Source organism: Microtus oregoni, unplaced genomic scaffold, assembly GCF_018167655.1.
Source record: "Microtus oregoni isolate MIOR12 unplaced genomic scaffold, Mior012 000033F_ref0000390, whole genome shotgun sequence".
Lineage (NCBI taxonomy): Eukaryota > Metazoa > Chordata > Mammalia > Rodentia > Cricetidae > Microtus > Microtus oregoni.
Genome location: NW_024543092.1, coordinates 11,292,374 through 11,308,789, shown reverse-complemented (window position 1 = coordinate 11,308,789; position 16,416 = coordinate 11,292,374). Strand labels below are relative to the sequence as shown.

The following is a 16,416-nucleotide window of genomic DNA, read 5'->3' as shown; positions in this document are numbered from 1 at the left end:
GGTAAGCTTTTTAAAAATGTGCTATTTTATATTGTAAGACAGGGAATCACACGTAACAGCCCATTTCATTTGGGCTGTGTGTGTGCTTACCTGTCTGATATGCCTAACACCACTCCTTATGCCCAGCCCCAAACTGAATAGCGCCTTCCCCCTTAAAAAAAAAAAAAAAGCCAGTCTTCTTTCTGGGAGCCTTTCCTGTAGAACTGAGGGAGCCTTTTCTGTTTGCTCTGCGTCTTGTGCTCAGCTGTGTGGTTTGGGCTCTTCCATGGCATTGTGATGAAAAGGAAAAAATGCCCAGTTTCTCCAAAGGCTAGAATATGATGGCAGGGGTACTTGACCTTGGATGCACCTATGGCCTCTGCTAGTTGATGTTTTTTGTTGGTTTGATTTGGTTTGATTTTTGTTTTTCTAGACAAGCTTTCTCTGTGTTATAGCCCTGACTGTCCTGGAACTCGTATCATAGACCAGACTGGCCTTGAACTCACAGAGGTCGCCTGCCTCTGCCTTCCAACTAGTTGAATGTGTAAGTACAGGTTGGTGTGTGTGTACGTGCGTGTATGTTGGCTTTGTTTGGAGTTTTTTGTTTGTTCCTTTGCTTGGTTTTGTTTTTAAGAGAGGGTCTCCATATGTATCTCTGACAGACTTGGAACGCACTATGTAGAGCAGGATAGCCTTGAACTCACCGGCCTCTGCCTCCCGAGCACTGGCACTAAAGATATGCACCATCACACCCAGTTTTTTAAATCTTTAAGATTACAAAATAATGAAAAGGTTCCATACCTTTTTCTCTTTTAACATCTTTGTTGTTGAGAATAAATTTATGATTTTATAATCTTCCAGAAAGACACCAAATAATGACTTAATGGGGAAAAAAGAGTGTTTGTGTGTGTGTGTGTATTTTTTGCATGATTGTGTAAACCAGAACTTTGTTTATCCTAAATAAGTACTCTACCACCAAACTATGACCTTTGCCATTTATGTAATTATATATGGGTATGTGTATGTATGTGTGTATATGTATGTATGTGTGTGTATATATAGGATTAGGTTATAATATTTCTGTTTTACAATTTTTATGAGTGTGTCTGGCTTGTATGTTTATGCACCTCGTGCGTGTCAGAAGAGGGCACAATGGATGGTGGTGAGCCACCGTGTAGGTGCTGGAAATTGAACCTGTGTCCTCTGCAAAACCAAGTGCTGGATCTGGTGTAGGTGACTTCAGTCCTAGCATGCAGGAGTCGGAGTCAGAGGATGTTTATGCATTTGAGGCCAGCCTGGCTTCCGAGTGGGTTCCAGGCCAGCCAGGACCGCTTGTTGGGAGACTCTGTCTCAGAAAACAAACAGAAAGCTGGCTGGTGGTGGTGCACTCTTTAGTCCCGGCACTCAGGAGGCAGAGGCAGGTGGATCTCTATGAGTTCGAGGCCAACCTGGTCTCCAGAGCTAGTTCTAGGACAGACTCCAAAGCTACATAGAGAAACCCTGTCTTGACAAACCAAAACCAAAACAAAAACAAAAAGGAAACAGAAAAAAAAACACTTGCTCAGGGCTGGAGAGATGGCTCAGCAGTTGAGAGCACTGACTGACTCCTCTTCCAGAGGATGAGGATTCAGTCTGCAGCGCCCACATGGCAGCTCACAACTGTCTGTAACTCTACCTCACACAGACACACATGCAGACAAAACACCAGTGCGCATAAAGTAAACCATTAAATAAAAAAGAACATGCGCTCTTAACTGCTAAGCTCTCCCTCCAGCCCATGTTGTACAAATTTTTAACAGAAATATGTGTTTCCTAAGGAAATATATGTGTATCTTAAACATATTTTTAAAATCCAGCCTGACTTTTTAACTCTTTTGATTGCAGCCTGAGATGTGGTCATGCCAGGCAGACTTCTCCAGAGCCTGGCCTCTTTACACAGCGTGTCATCAAAAGCCCGTCAGTGCAGGAGGCTCCCTGGGCTCCCGTTAAAACCACGTTCGGAATCTGGAAGCGCAGCATGCCGGAGCACCCTGAAAATACAGACCCATTTCGGTTCATTCTGTCCTAGTGTAAGAGCTGACAGCTGGAATAAGCCAAAGATCCTGGGAATGAGCTGGATAATACCAAACGCAAGCGGACCCTCTCCATTACATGTTGGCCGTTGTTGGGATGGAGAAGCACGTCTGCCGGCCATGTGCCCCTTTGGGACTCCCAGGAAAGTGACTTACAGACCAAATCTCTTATGCTCTAAGTGGTTTATAAAAACAGTAAAAAGGCATTACTCTGTATCGACAGATACACTTGTTCCAAAACAAGACCTTCCACAGATCAAGAGGCCCCTGAAGGCATCCCGGACCCGTCAGCCATCCAGGAGCAACCTCCCAGACCTTTCTGTGAATGAGGTAAAGCCTACTAGTTCAGTGCCCCCTGAGTGCTTCTGTTCTTGTGTGCCCTCTGTGCCTGAATGTGTTGCACCATACCCTCACTACCAACATAGAGCAACTGGGCAACCAGCTGAGAATTCTGTTCGAGACCTTTGAAGCGTGACATAGCCAAACCAACAAAAAGTTTATCTTGCAAGAGCTAGTTGCCTGTATCACGTGTGGCACAAAAGGCCTCCGTCATTTTTCAGGGGGGTTGGTGAGGCCTGAGACAATTAGAAAAGGCGCATCCATCCAGTCCAGCCAGGGTGCAGCTGTGAGAATACCTGCTTCGTGTTGTGGTGGTTGTTGTTGTTGCTTGCTTGTTTGTTTTTTTTAAATTGAACCAGAGGCTGGGGAGGGAGGTGGTGCACATATTTATCCCAGCACTCTGGAGGCAGAGGCAGGCAGATATCTGTGAGTTCGAGGCCAGCCTGGTCTACAAAGCAAGTTCCAGGACAGGCTCCAAAGCTACACAGAAACCTTGTCTCAAAAAAATGAAAAACAAAACAAGAATTGAACCAGCAATGCATCAGGAAATTGAGATTTACCTGCCAACCGGCAGATGTTTGTTACCAGCCTGTGGTGGCTGCTCAGGGTGAGGAAATGGCACAGCAGACAGAATGGAAGCAGTCAGGTCTTGCTGGTTTACCCTCTAGAAGTTCAAGAATTTTTTGGTATTGATTTTTATTCACTGTTAAGGAGTTTCCGAGATTTTTTTTCAGGGGCCATTTGCATTTGTCCTCCAAGCTATAAACAGTTTAGGGTCAGAGTCAAGGCCTTTGTTCACTTTGTATCTTGAATGATGTCTTCACCATGCCTTGTACTAAGATGAGAAAAGAGGCAAAAGGCCTTTACTGTCTGTAGGGTTGTAGGTGGCGCTGCACATATCCAGTCTCCATTTCAGCTCAGGAGGCTGAGTCAGCTGGAAGATCTGTTTAGCAAGGTCCTGTTTGCAAAGAAAAGAACGTGCATGTTTCAGCCTTGGTTGGGCCTCCTGAATATGTCAGAACAGTCAGAATGTCTGTCTTCAGTCTTGAGAGGCTGGCCCCTGAGCGTGTTTATATTGATGGAGCTTGTTTTAACAGATTCTGAAAAGGGAAACTTTGTCAAGCACCTCGTGGCTCAGAAGGCTGAGACAGGAGGATCAAATTTGAGGTCAGCCTTGGCTATATAGTGAGACCTACTTTCAAAAGAAAAAGAAAGTACAAGCTGAGGCCATGATTAATCCCAGCACTTGGGAGCCTGAGGCAAACAGATCTCTGAGTTCAAGTCCAGCCTGGTGTGTGTGTGTGTGTGTGTGTGTGTGTGTGTGTGTGTGTATATATCAGGTTTCCGCCCAGCCAAGGCTAAATAACAAGGCCTTGTCTCAGTAAAAAGAGAAAAACCATGCCACGGTGCATATGCCTGGTTGTTGGGCATTGAAGGACTTCATGAATGGCTTGTATTTGGATCCCAGTTTGGCTTCACTCCTGTGCTGCCTCTACCCAGACTGTCACAGATGGCAGTTTCTGCAGCAAGGGCCTTCTGTCAGAGCCTTGGGGTGCTCTGCCAGTTAACGTAGCCTCCAGCCTTCTTACCTACCTCCGCAGAGGTGGAGCCGAAGGGTGCACATTTTGAATCAGAGTTGGTGTTCCCAGCATCCAGTCCCTATCATGAATTCACCCAGAGCCCAAGAGTTATCTTAATAGAATAAAGAGCATTGCTTTCATGCTAAAAATTCCAGGGGGTATGGAATGTGTGCCAGGAACAAGAAGAGACTTAAGTGATGCTCCAGTGTCCCGTATCACTAGGGAACTACACTGGTTTCAGCTCTACGGGGAGCTAAGGATGAAGGCTAAATCCAAGTTCCTTCTGTCCTAGTGTCAGAAAAACGGAAGCAGCATTGCCATGCAGGCTGCTCGTGCTGCAGGAGCGACACTCTCAAATAGGAAGCACATAGATTGCTAGCTCCATCTGCTGGACCGTGTGTCTTCTGTAGCTAGAGGAGTGATCTAATCCAATAACTGTTTAAGAGGCTTTGGTCACCTATTTAGGAACAGGTTCCCATCCCAAACCTAAAGTATGTGCCAACATATGTAAATTTAATTAGCACTTTAAAATAAAGATATGCTGGAAAAGGTAGAAAAGACTTATGAAAATGAGAGCTGCTTACATCAATAGGCCAACCCAAAAAAATAACAAAACACAAATTCAGCCTACTTCATGGATCCCTTTCCTCTTTTGAAATGGGCTTAAATAAATACCAAACAAGATTTCAGAAAGAGTCTATTTATAAAACTTTTGAGGTGCTGGGTGGTGGTGACACACAAAATTAATCTCAGCACTCAGGAAGCAGAGACAGGTGAATCTCTGAGTTCAAAGCCAGGCTGGTCTACAGAGCTAGTTCTAGAACAGCCAGAGCTACACAGAGAAACCCTGTCACCAAAAACAAAACAATAGAAAAAGAAAAAAAAGCTTGTGAGGCATTTATTAACAGAAGCATTCCGTGGCTGCACATGCAGGAGGCTGCACATGCAGGAGGCTGCACATGCAGGAGGCTGCATATGCAGGAGTACAGGAAAGTCGCGTTAACCTGAGCTCACTCTCCTGAGAGATGCTCTCCAGCGTGGGAGAGGACAGCTTCCAGCAGACTCCGCTAAGTAGAGACCGTGTGTCTGAAGATGTGTTCTTCATCTAGACACTGACCCGCTTTCTCCTGAGCAAGGTAGCCACAGGCCCACCCTCTTCCTGCATTTTCTCCTCTTATGCCAGTCTCTGTTTTCTGCATCTGCTGTTCCCACGGCAGCTCAAACTGTGCTGTCCCAGAAGTCATTTAGACACCCACCCTGCTGCCCTGATTCTGCCCCAGAAACCAGAAAATGCTCCAGGTCTCACTGAGAGGAGCCTGCCCACTGTGTCCTGAAAGAACTCCTTTCAACCATCTTAACCTCTGCTCGCATCACCCCGGACTCTTAGGAGCCCCTCATATCCAGAAGCACACGCCTGCCTGCTACCTGCTGCAAACTGCCATCCCCACCTTTGGCTCCCTTGACCCATGGATGTTATAAAAAGCCTATCATGCTTTCTTGAATGTGACTGTGAAATCTAGCTTACCAGCTGTCTGCAAAAGGGAAGGCCAGTTGGTTGTTCCCGGTCACTTGGCTTGCTTAGCCCTGAAATAACCACACAGAAGCTCTATTAATTAAATCACTGCTTGGCTCATTAGCTCTAGCTTCTTATTGGCTAATCACTACATCTTAATTTATCCCATTTCTAGTAATCTGTGTATTGCCACTTGGTTGTGGTCTACCAGCTAACGTTCCCAGCGTCTGTATCAGGCAGCGGATCCATGGCATCTACCTGACTCCACCCTTCTTTTTCCCAGCATTCAGTTTAGTTTCTCCTGCCTACCTAAGTTCTGCCCTATCAACAGGCCAAGGCAGTTCCTTTATTCATTAACCAATAAAAGCAACACATAGACAGAAGGACCTCCCACATCAAGGAGGGTGCTGTTTATCTCCACATTCTTCACTCGTTGCAGCTTATCTGACTTGGTTTCTTCTGGAGTTACAGACAGTTGTGAGTGCCGTGTGGGTGCTAGGAATCAAACCTGGGTCCTCTGGAAGAGCAGCCACTGCTCGCTATTAACTGCTGATCCATCACTAGTCCCTGGCTCAGTTGCTTCCATCGAGGCTATACTACACTATACTGAGCAGGTGTTTCCTTGGCTTGCCATTCCATCTTAGTGTGGATGTTGACGCCATCCTCCACTGGTTCTTCTGCTTATGAAGCAGAACAGAATGTATGATGGACGCAGGAAGAGGGAAGGCTGGCTGAATCCGTTTTTTGAGAAGTTGAGAGTTATTCTAGAGTGGGAAGGATGAAGTTCTTACAGTGTCCCACCAAGGTTCATGCTGAGAACACCAGAGCATGGGGAGAGCCTGGCATGGACAAGTAGACAGCAACAAGTCGTTCTAGTAAATTCTGAACAGGTCTGAGCACTTTATCAACAGCCCTATAAAGCAAGCATTTTATTAATGTAGTGCATTTTCCCCAAAATTCTATATCTGAAATCTTTGTTGTTTCAGTGACATCAGTTTTGAAGCTGTTGGTTTTCAGACTTTGGGCCGTATTTCTAATAAAAAGAATATTTACATATATAGTGACCCAAATGTATGGCAGACAGCAGTGTGACATTTGTTCTTAGGAGTAATGTTTTGCTCGATTCCTGCTGGCTTTGTTTTGCAGTGCTGATGATCACACTGTACATGCAGGGATGCCCCTCCTCACCTTACTTGTCTGAAAAGCTGGTTCGGGTGCTGGAGAGATGGCTCGGCAACTAATAGTGCTGCCTGCTATAGCAGAGGGCCCAGGTTCAAACCCCAGCATCTGCACCAGGTGGCTCATAACTACCTATGACCACAGCCCCAGATGATCATCCTACAGCCTCTGGCCTCCACAGTAACCTACACAAACATGGTGCACAGAGAAACTCAATGCAGGCATACACACATACACATAAATTAATCATAAATCTAAAAAACTGGTTTGAGCCAACTAAATTGATAGGAAAACATCCAAATGGGTTGCCGTGCCCTGTGCTGTCTAAAAAGGCACCGAGCATTGCTTACCGTGTGTTAAACACACACTGGGACTGTGAGTAGCACTCTGCTGTGTCCTGGAATGTGAACCGGAGGGTAGCCTCAGATGCACAGACCACTTTATTTCCTGCATACCAGTGAAAATACTGGAGCTTTTGTGGAGTGAAAGATCTCATGAAAGCTAGTGACAGTGGAATGACGTTGGCTGCAGCCGCAGACTCTTTGCACTAGCAAACTGAAATGTCTTCCAGCCAGGCTTCCATACTGTGCCGTTGTTCATTCTGTTTGATCCCGCGCTGGTGCAGAGGCCTTCACTTTCAGTGTTGCCCTGCCCGCTTTTTTAGCTAGTGGAATCTTTTGTACCTTGAGTGGAAATCTACCTCAGTGCAATTCATTCCTCTTTAGTCTTCACTGAACTCCGTGAGCACCACTGAGATCCGGAATCACGCCCTCGGGTGCTGTTTTGGCAGCATAGGGTTCCCTAGTGGAATCAAACTGCCAGGGCAGGTGCTTGAGCCCTTTGCTAACCCTAGTCTGTGTTCACCCCTGCACAGGACCTGATGCAATGCACGGCCTTTGCAACCGCGGAGGAGTATCACCTGGGAAGTCTGTCGCAAGAGCTGGTCTCCTGCGGATATGTGGAGGTGACAAGCCTGCCTCGAGGTACTGCGGCCCTAACCCAGGGCACCGTAAGCTATGTCTTAGAAAACAGCTCTCCAGCAGTGGCGTTTCTTTTCCATTGGTTTGTAGTAGGAAGGTAGTCTCAGAGGTCCTTATTCAAATGATACAATTAAACACACCTGTGGAGAAGGTTTGGCTTAAGATAAATGCACTTTGCTTATCTTTATAGGGTGGATCACTGTCATTTGAGATCAGGGGATGTGTGTGTTAGCTTCCTGCTGCTGTACTAAATACCTGCAGTAAATTTAAAGTTAATCAGGAAAGGTCGACGTTAGCTCCCATTTTGGAGAGTCCAGTCCATGGTCAGACCCCATGTTTGGGAGTCTGTGTTGAGGCAGCATATCCTGGCAAAGAGTGTGTGGCAAGGGAAAACGCCCCACAGAGCGACAAGGATCCTTCTCAAGGGTGCACATCCAATGACCTGTCTTCCTTCCAGTAGGCCTCACCTCTTAAAAGTTGCAGTACCTCCCAGTGTGGTGAGCTAGACCCAGTGCTCTCACACACGGCCACGCCACTGCTCCGTACGCTGCTTCACTGTTGCATTAGAAACCTATTTTAGCCAGCAGTGGTGGCGCATGCCTTTAATCCCAGCACTCGGGAGGCAGAGGCAGGCAGATCTCCGTGAGTTCGAGGCCAGCCTGCTCTACAGAGTGAGTTCCAGGAGAGCCAGGGCTGTTACACAGAAAAACCCTGTCTCAACGAAAAAGAACAAAACTCTGTCCAGAACCCCTGAGATGAAAAATTGGTCAGGGGTAGCCATGACCGCCACTGATGTGACCCTGCATCTCTTCATTTCCTTTGCCATACTCTGGGAACTGGCAAGTATGCTCCAAAAGGTCATTTAGGGGTTTTGTCGCTGTCAAAAGTCTACCAGGAATCCTGATGTTAGAAACCCAAGTAAGAGAACTTGTTCCTCTAACGTCAGGACTCAAGAGGCTGAGGAGGACCACAAGTGGGAAGCCATCCTGGGTTATGGCTAGCCATGGTCTTAAACACATAGAAATTTAAAAAGGAGGAGAAATCGTACATAACTATACAAATTAGTAACAATGTTTTAATTGGGATATTCTGCTTGTAATTTACATTATAGAAGATATGCAAGGGCTGGAGAGCCGGTTCAGAGCTTGCGAGCACTGACTGCTTCCGAGGTCTTGTGTTTAATTCCCAGCAACCACGTGGTGACTCATAACCATCTATAATGAGATCTGGTGCCCTCTTCTGGCCTGCAGGGAAACATGCAGGCAGAATACTGTATTTATAATAAATCTAATTAAACAAAAAAAGATATGCATACAGGAACTCTTACTACATTAATAGGTAAAACAAATACTGATGAATATTGATATATTCAACAGTATTAAAAGGATTTAAAATGTTATGGTTAAAGTAATTATAGTGGTAAATTTCATGATTGGCCTTAAAATTTTCTAAGTTTTTAAAATACCACTTTCCTTTTCTCTGTTCATTTTCTATCAGCCAAACTTGACACAGTTTAATTTAAAATTCATGGGGTGAGGGATATGAATCAGCTGTTAGTGTTTGCACGCACACAGCCCTGGCTTTGACCACCAGCATCGGTAAAACCACGTGTGCTGGTCCACACCTGTAATCCCAGCAGGTCTGGGCCGAGGGATCCATCCGAAAGATGTTCAAGGTCATCATTAATTACACACGGAGGAGGCCTACTGAAGAATGTGAGACCTTATCTACATAAGTATAAGAATTTTAAGAGACATTTAAAGAAATAACATATTAACTGTATATGTATTATTTTAAATTAATTTTGTACAAAGACATTTAATTCCTGATAGCTATATTGAACCAAAGCTGTAATATTTATTAACTGGACTACTGCTTACTGAGTCAGAACTTGGTGTGAATGAGCATTTGTAGATAACACTGCTAATGTTACAGGTTATAGAATGTTCTAGAAACAAAATTTCTTACTTTCCAATTTTCTTTTTTTTTTTTTTTTTGTTTTTTAATTTTATTTTGGTTTTTTGAGACAGGGTTTCTCAGTAGCTTCGGAGCCAGACCTGGAACTCGCTCTGTAGACCAGGCTGGCCTCAAACTCACAGAGCTCCACCTGCCTTCTGCAGGTGTTGGGATTAAAGGCATGTACCAACACCCGGCTCCAATTTCATTTTCTAAGATTTTCATGGTTTTTTTAAGTATTATTTATATGGGAATTTTGCTTGTATGTATGTCTGTGTACTATGTGCTTACCTGGTACCCTACAGAGTCCACAGAGGGTGTTGGATTCCCTGAAACTGAGGTTACAAGTGGTTTTGAGCCACTGTGTAGATACTCAGAATGGAACCTGGACCCACTGGAAGAATAGCTGTGCTCTTAACCTCTGATCCATCCTCTAAGATTTATTTTTATTTATATGTGTGTCTCTGTGTGCATGCACGTGTGTGCTGGTAGAGGGTGTATGATCACCTGGAGCTGGAGTTCCAAGTGGTTGTGAGCCACTAAACATGAGTTTTAGGAACAGAACTCAGATCCTCTGCAAGAAGAGCAAACACTCATAACCACTGAGCAGTCTCCCCAGCCCCTATTTTGGTTTTGGTGGGTTGTTTTTGTTTTTTGTTTTGTTTGTTTTGGGTTTTTATTTTTGTTTTGGCTTGGTTTTGATTTTTTTTATAAATATTTATTTATTATGTGTACAATATTCTGTCTGTGTGTATATCTGCAGGCCAGAAGAGGGCACCAGACCTCATTACAGATGGTTGTGAGCCACCATGTGGTTTCTGGGAATTGAACTCAGGACCTTTGGAAGAGTAGGCAATGCTCTTATCCACTGAGCCATCTCTCCTTGGTTTTGATTTTTCAAGACAGGGTTTTTCTGTGTATACTTGGCTGTCCTGGTACTAGCTCTGTAGACCAGACAGGCCTGGAATTCAGATTCCAGCCTGCCTCGCCTCCCAAGGCTGGGATTGAAGGCATGCACTACCACTGCCTAGCCCATTTTCACGTGTTAAAACCCTTCTTCAGTGGGAAGTTGATAGTGGAACATCTGGGGTTGTGAAGTGATCCCCAGAACAGATTACAACGTGGACAGGCCACTGTCTGCAGTTTGTCACCTCTCGACACAGCCTTGACTGACGTTTTAAATCACAGATGCAGCAAATATTTTGGTGATGGGTGTGGAGAACGCTGCAAAAGAAGGTGATCCCGGAACAATATTCTTGTTCAGGTAAGACAGGATCAAAATGGCTTTGGAAAGATGATTGCACTCAGATGATTGGAGTCTCCAGGGTGGGTATGCCTTTCCTGGGATCTTCCTATGCCAGTGCATTTGGGGTTTGAATTTGTCATCTGATTATGACTTCATCTGGGACAAATGTCAGGGTTATGAATCTCCTGGTAAGTCATCTTTTTAGAAATATGTTGATTTTATTTTATGTGCATGAATTTTTTGCCTACATATGTATCTGTATACTATGTGCATGCCTGCCTGAGGAGACCAGAAGAGGGTATTGGTACCCCTGGTACTGGAGTCACAAATGGTTGTAAGTTATTGAATGTGGGTCCTCTGGAAGAGCAGTTACTTCTCTTACCCATTGAACGCTTTCTCCAGCCCCTGGTAGATCAACTTATAAGATGAAAGTTTTTAGTACAAGTAAATCATTATTGCCTGCTGTCTTTCACTGAATATACAAATAGTGCAGAGCAGCCTTGTCACTGTCCTTATGAGGCACCATGCCTGCTGCCTCCCCTCCCCTTCTGTCGGGTTTCCATTCCAGATGCCTAAGAGAGGGACCCTGGTTCACACTTCTTGTCCTTTTAAAGACTGGAATGACAGGACAACGGCAGTAGCAGCCATGTGTCCCATTTAGCAACCAAGAAAAGGGAGGGTCAGATGCATTTGGGGAATACCCATAATCTGAGAACCAGTAAGTGGCAGAACAGAAAGATAGACATCCAGAAGAATATAAACTGTTAGGCCAATATGGTGATTCACACCCATATTCCCACCAGCCTGGAGGCTAAGGCAGGAGGATCACTGTGACTTTGAGGCTAGCCTGGGCCGCAGAGTGAAACAATAAAAAGGCTAAACCTTAAGTCACACATGGTGGCTCCAGTCTGTAGTTCCAGATTCAAGCAAGCCAGTTTCCTAATCAACCAAATCATTGTCTTCACTTACATTCTTGTGTTCTAGAGCTGTGGCTCTCAACCTGTGGGTCGCGACCCCCTCAGATCAACCCTTTCATAGGGGTCACCTAAGACCATCAGAAAACAGTTGCTTACAATTCATAACAGGAGCAAAATTATAGTTATAAAATAGCAGTAAAAATAATTTTATGGTTGGGGTGTCATCACGACCTGACGGACTGCACTAAACGGTCACAGCATTAGGAAGGCTGAGACCACTGCTCTAGAGGGTGCCGAAACATGGCTTTCCATGTGTCTCTGAAGAATGTTTTCTCGGGGGCTAGAGAGATGGCTCAGCAGTTAAAAGCACTTGCTGTTCTTGCAGAGGACCCAGGTTCAGTTCTTAGCACATGTACTGGTGAGTCACAACCATGTGTAACTGCAGTTCCAGGGAACCTAGCACTGTCGTCTGACCTCGCTGGGACCCAGGCACTCACAGTGCATACATACAAGAAGGCATAGTAAAGCAATAAATCTAAAAATAATGTATTCTCTCTTTGCCGAGGTTGACTCTCCTGTTCTTTGAATCAGGGAAGGAGTTACTGTGTTCTGGAACGTAAGAGACAAAACTGTAAGTATAGTAAAGGGTAGGCATGTAGAATTCTGGGTTGGTTTTTTTTGTTTGTTTGTTTTGATTTCTCTGTGTAACAGCTTTAATTGTCCCGGAACTTGTTTCGTAGACCAGGCTGGCCTCAAACTCATAGAGATTTGCCTCTGCCTCCTGAGTGCTGAGATTAAAGGCATGCACCAATACTGCCCAGGTGAACTCTAATTTTCTAAGAATAATTTGTCACTAGTATTCAGCACAGGGACATTCTGTAATCCACTTCTGCTTTTCTGTGCGTCACACAGTATTTAGCCTATCCCTTTCATCTTCTAAAATATAATTTTCAATTGTCTACATATGATACAGTTGAATTAAGAGTTGAGCCAATACTTGGTGCTTAGTAAAGTACACCATAAGTCATGTGCATGCCCGTCATCCCAGAACTCAAGTGGAGGCAGGAGGATTGTGAGATGGAGGCCAGTACCTGAGCTACAAAACCTGCCTCCAAAAAGAATACAGAAAAGAAAATTCTGGGCATGGCGGCTCATGCTTATAATCCTAACACTTGGGAAGTAGAGGCTGCAGGATAGGCTACAATGTGAGGCCAGTCTCTTGGTTACAAGAAAGACCCATGTCTTAGAGAGAGAGAGAGAGAGAGAGAGAGAAAGAGAGAGAGAGAGAGGAGAGAGAGAGAAGGCCTGCCCCAAATCTTTCTCTGCTCATCTGCTCACCTGAAATCCTATTCCTCAGGTAACCATGAGTAATCCCAGTGCCTGTCCTTCTCTGTGTTTTCAGGTTCACTGAGAGGAAGAAGATACCCACAACATAGGGGAGGAAAGGTGTGACCACAAAGTAAATGTACCAAAGTGGCCGCCTGACATCGCAGAGGGAGAAAAGGCCAGTGACAGGCCTTGCATTTATGAGCACTCATGAATATATAGATACAAAAAGGGAAAGCTATTTTGGAGAGCAATTTGGAATACTTAGCAGAATTCAAGGCATGTGTTTCTGTCTCCCCATCCGCTTATCCCCTTCTTTGCTGGGCTGGCTATAGCATGCTAGGCCTCTGCCATAGAGCTTAGCTCCTAGCAGTTCTTCAAGAAATACCTCAGAGCAGGAAGATAGTGCAACAGGCTGATGCCTGAGACAGTGGAAACTAGAAATCGCTCCCAAGGACGGCACTCAGAGTGTAGAGGTAAACTGCACATTCACCTTTAAGAAGAATAGCCGTGAAGATGTCCATAGGTAGAGTAGAACCCCACTCATATGAAAAACAAAGCAAAGGATGCATGTGGGACCTGTCCTTAGCCCTGCAGACACAAACAGGCATTCTCTAGGTTTACTCATGGCTAGACCAGGACTAGAGAGCACTTTCTACACCACTATGTTGCTTTAGCTCATTAAAAATTTATCTTTTGTGTGTGACTGCATCATGTGAGTGCTGAGTGCCCAAGGGAGTCAGAAGAGGGCATCAGATTTCCTAGAAGAGGATTAGCAGGCCATTGTGAGCCACCATATGGATGCTCAGACCTGAACCCAAGTCTTCTGCAGCAAATGCTTTTAAATGCTGAGCCATCTCTCATCTTTACAAGTAATTTGCCTATACAGTTGTTTTAGACACCTAACAAATACAAACTATAATGTTAGTAGTGATTTTCTTTGGATGCTGAATAATGGCACATTTATTTATTTATTTATTATTTCTGATGCTCATCTCTTTGTACTTTCTCAATGTCAAAGTAAGTGAACACATCACTTGGTTAGTTTACTGTCATGGTGAGCTTGCCTTTTCCTTAAATACCGAGACTCAGAAATCATGCAACAAACATAGCAAACGTTCTCGAGCAGATAGCCCACGTGACTTGTACGGAGTCAATGTAACGCCAGGTGACCCCTCTCCTAGGTGAAGCACGTGATGCAAGTCCTGGAGAGACATGAAACCCAGCCCTATGAGGTGGCTCTGGTCCACTGGGAGAACGAAGAGCTGAACTACATGAAAACGGAGTAAGCATTTCTCAGCGCATTCGTGAAGAGGACGGGCGATCACTGTGAATAAATATGTGGAGATTCTTAAGTTACTGATCAAAGCCAGCGCCCACACCAAAGAACAGGAGCTGCATTTAGATTGTCATGTTAGCAACCTCAATTAATGACAGCATGCTCTCAGCAGGATGAGTTTATCAGGTTGTTCCAGGAAGGATTTACTTTTAAGTATTTTTTTTTTTCAGTTGAGTTTGAATATGACAGAAATGTATTGAGGAGGTGATCCAGGAGAACCACTTTGAGAGGTGCGAGGTCCTGCCAGGTGTCCTTAGGTGAGGAAGGATGGAAGTCGCTGTACTTTCAGACCCTCCCAGCTCCCCCATGCTGTGGCTACAGGCCCAGGCCACCAGCTCTAGCTCTTTTGTTCTGTAGAATTAATCATCTAGTATATCTTTCTATTGAGTCTTTGTTTTTCCTGCTCCTGCAGAGGACCAGCTTCAGTTCCCACCACCACGTGGTGGCTCAATGACAATTTATTGGCTAGGTATGGTAGCTCAAACCTGTAATTCAGCACTTAGGAACCAAGACAGGAAAACCGCCAAGAGTTTGAGCTAGCCTAGGCTACAGTGTGACACTGTGTCTCCAAAATATAGTCAAAATGTTCATGGTACACAGGCTTTATCTGATTGTTTTAGTAGGTTAGTTTTAGGAATGGAATTACTCAGATCAAAGTAGTTTATAAGATCTCAACAGTTGTCGAGTGGCTTCTAGGAAGACGGGTTTTCAGAAGTGCACAGCTTTTAAGATTCAAAAGATGCTGTTCCTCTTTTCATAGGGGACAGTCTAAACTGCACAGGGGAGAAATCAAGTTAAACTCGGAGCTGGACTTAGATGACTCCATTCTAGAAAAATTTGCTTTCTCCAATGCTCTTTGCCTCTCAGGTAAGTTAGTCTACTTTGTGCAGATGGCCTATTACACAGCTTCATTAAACATCTGTAATGATAGCCGGGCGGTGATGGTGCATGCCTTTAATCCCAGCCCTTGGGAGGGAGAGGCAGGCAGAGCTGAGGTCGAGGCCAGCCTGGTCTATAGAATGAATTCCAGGACAGGCAGGGGAGTGGGAACCCAGAGGGGAGTGGGAAATTGGGTAGTGATTTCGGATAGTTTTCATAACATTCAATACAGTCTTAATATTCCTTTTTCTCTTTAAAAAAAATGTATAAAATCTGCCATCCACTGGTTCTTCATTTTTTGTTAATTGTATTAAAACCTTCACTTATTCAAAATGTATTTCCTGTTGCTGACACTGCCTTTGTTCTCTCTTCTCCATGACTGTTAGACTCAGCAGCCTCTAATCTGAGAGCCCAGCCATGAGTGACTGAGATCATGGCTCCCGTTAAGCCGCAGGTGTTTATCATGCGCTGCATCAGGCTGCAGGGCCAGTGCAGACCCCGTGGGAAGCCTCTGAGCTTATGGTGATTTGCTCACAGCCCTGAGGAGTCTCACCCCTGCCTCTTGTATAGAACTTCCCATAGGGGCTAGGCGTGACCCACAGCGCTGCATTTCTGAGATGTGAGCAAAAGTCTGGAGTGGGAGATACGCCTGTGTTCCGCCAACACACTCAGAACGTTGAAGTTCACCTCCCCCTCTTTCTTTACTTTATTGCTGTCTTTTATCCTCTTTAGTTTTCAAGTTCTACTACTTTTGCTTTTTCTGTTTTTTTATTGAAATTATTAAAAATTCCATTGTTGGGCAACACTGGCACATACCTTTCGTCTGAGCAGTCAGGTGGCAAAGACTGGTGCATCTCTGTGAATGCAAGGCCATCCTGGTCTACACAGAATGTTCTAGGCTAGCTGGGGCTACATAGTGAGACCCTGTCTCAAAAATAATTGAGTCAGGTGGTGATGGCACATGCTTCTAATTCCTGCACTCAGGAGGCAGTTAGGCAGATCTCTGTGAGTTCTAGGTCAGCCTGATCTACAGAGCGAATTCCAGGACAGCCATAGCTACACAGAGAAACTGCCTCAAAAGAAAAAAAATTAAAAATGAATTAATTTATTA

The 16,416-nt window shown here is 44.7% G+C and overlaps 1 protein-coding gene across 2 annotated transcripts in view; it reads left to right on the top strand.

Moving 5' to 3' along the window:
- Rmnd1 (required for meiotic nuclear division 1 homolog) overlaps window positions 1-16,416 on the top strand; it is a 31,692-nt gene that overhangs the window by 4,341 nt on the left and 10,935 nt on the right. For both annotated transcript variants that reach the window (XM_041680186.1, XM_041680187.1), the window contains exons 2-7: window positions 1,864-2,381; window positions 7,537-7,645; window positions 10,787-10,862; window positions 12,353-12,392; window positions 14,272-14,372; window positions 15,187-15,293. In XM_041680186.1, the coding sequence (XP_041536120.1) occupies window positions 1,878-2,381; window positions 7,537-7,645; window positions 10,787-10,862; window positions 12,353-12,392; window positions 14,272-14,372; window positions 15,187-15,293 (937 nt within the window). In that variant the 5' untranslated portion in view covers window positions 1,864-1,877. The remainder of the gene's footprint in view (window positions 1-1,863; window positions 2,382-7,536; window positions 7,646-10,786; window positions 10,863-12,352; window positions 12,393-14,271; window positions 14,373-15,186; window positions 15,294-16,416) is intronic.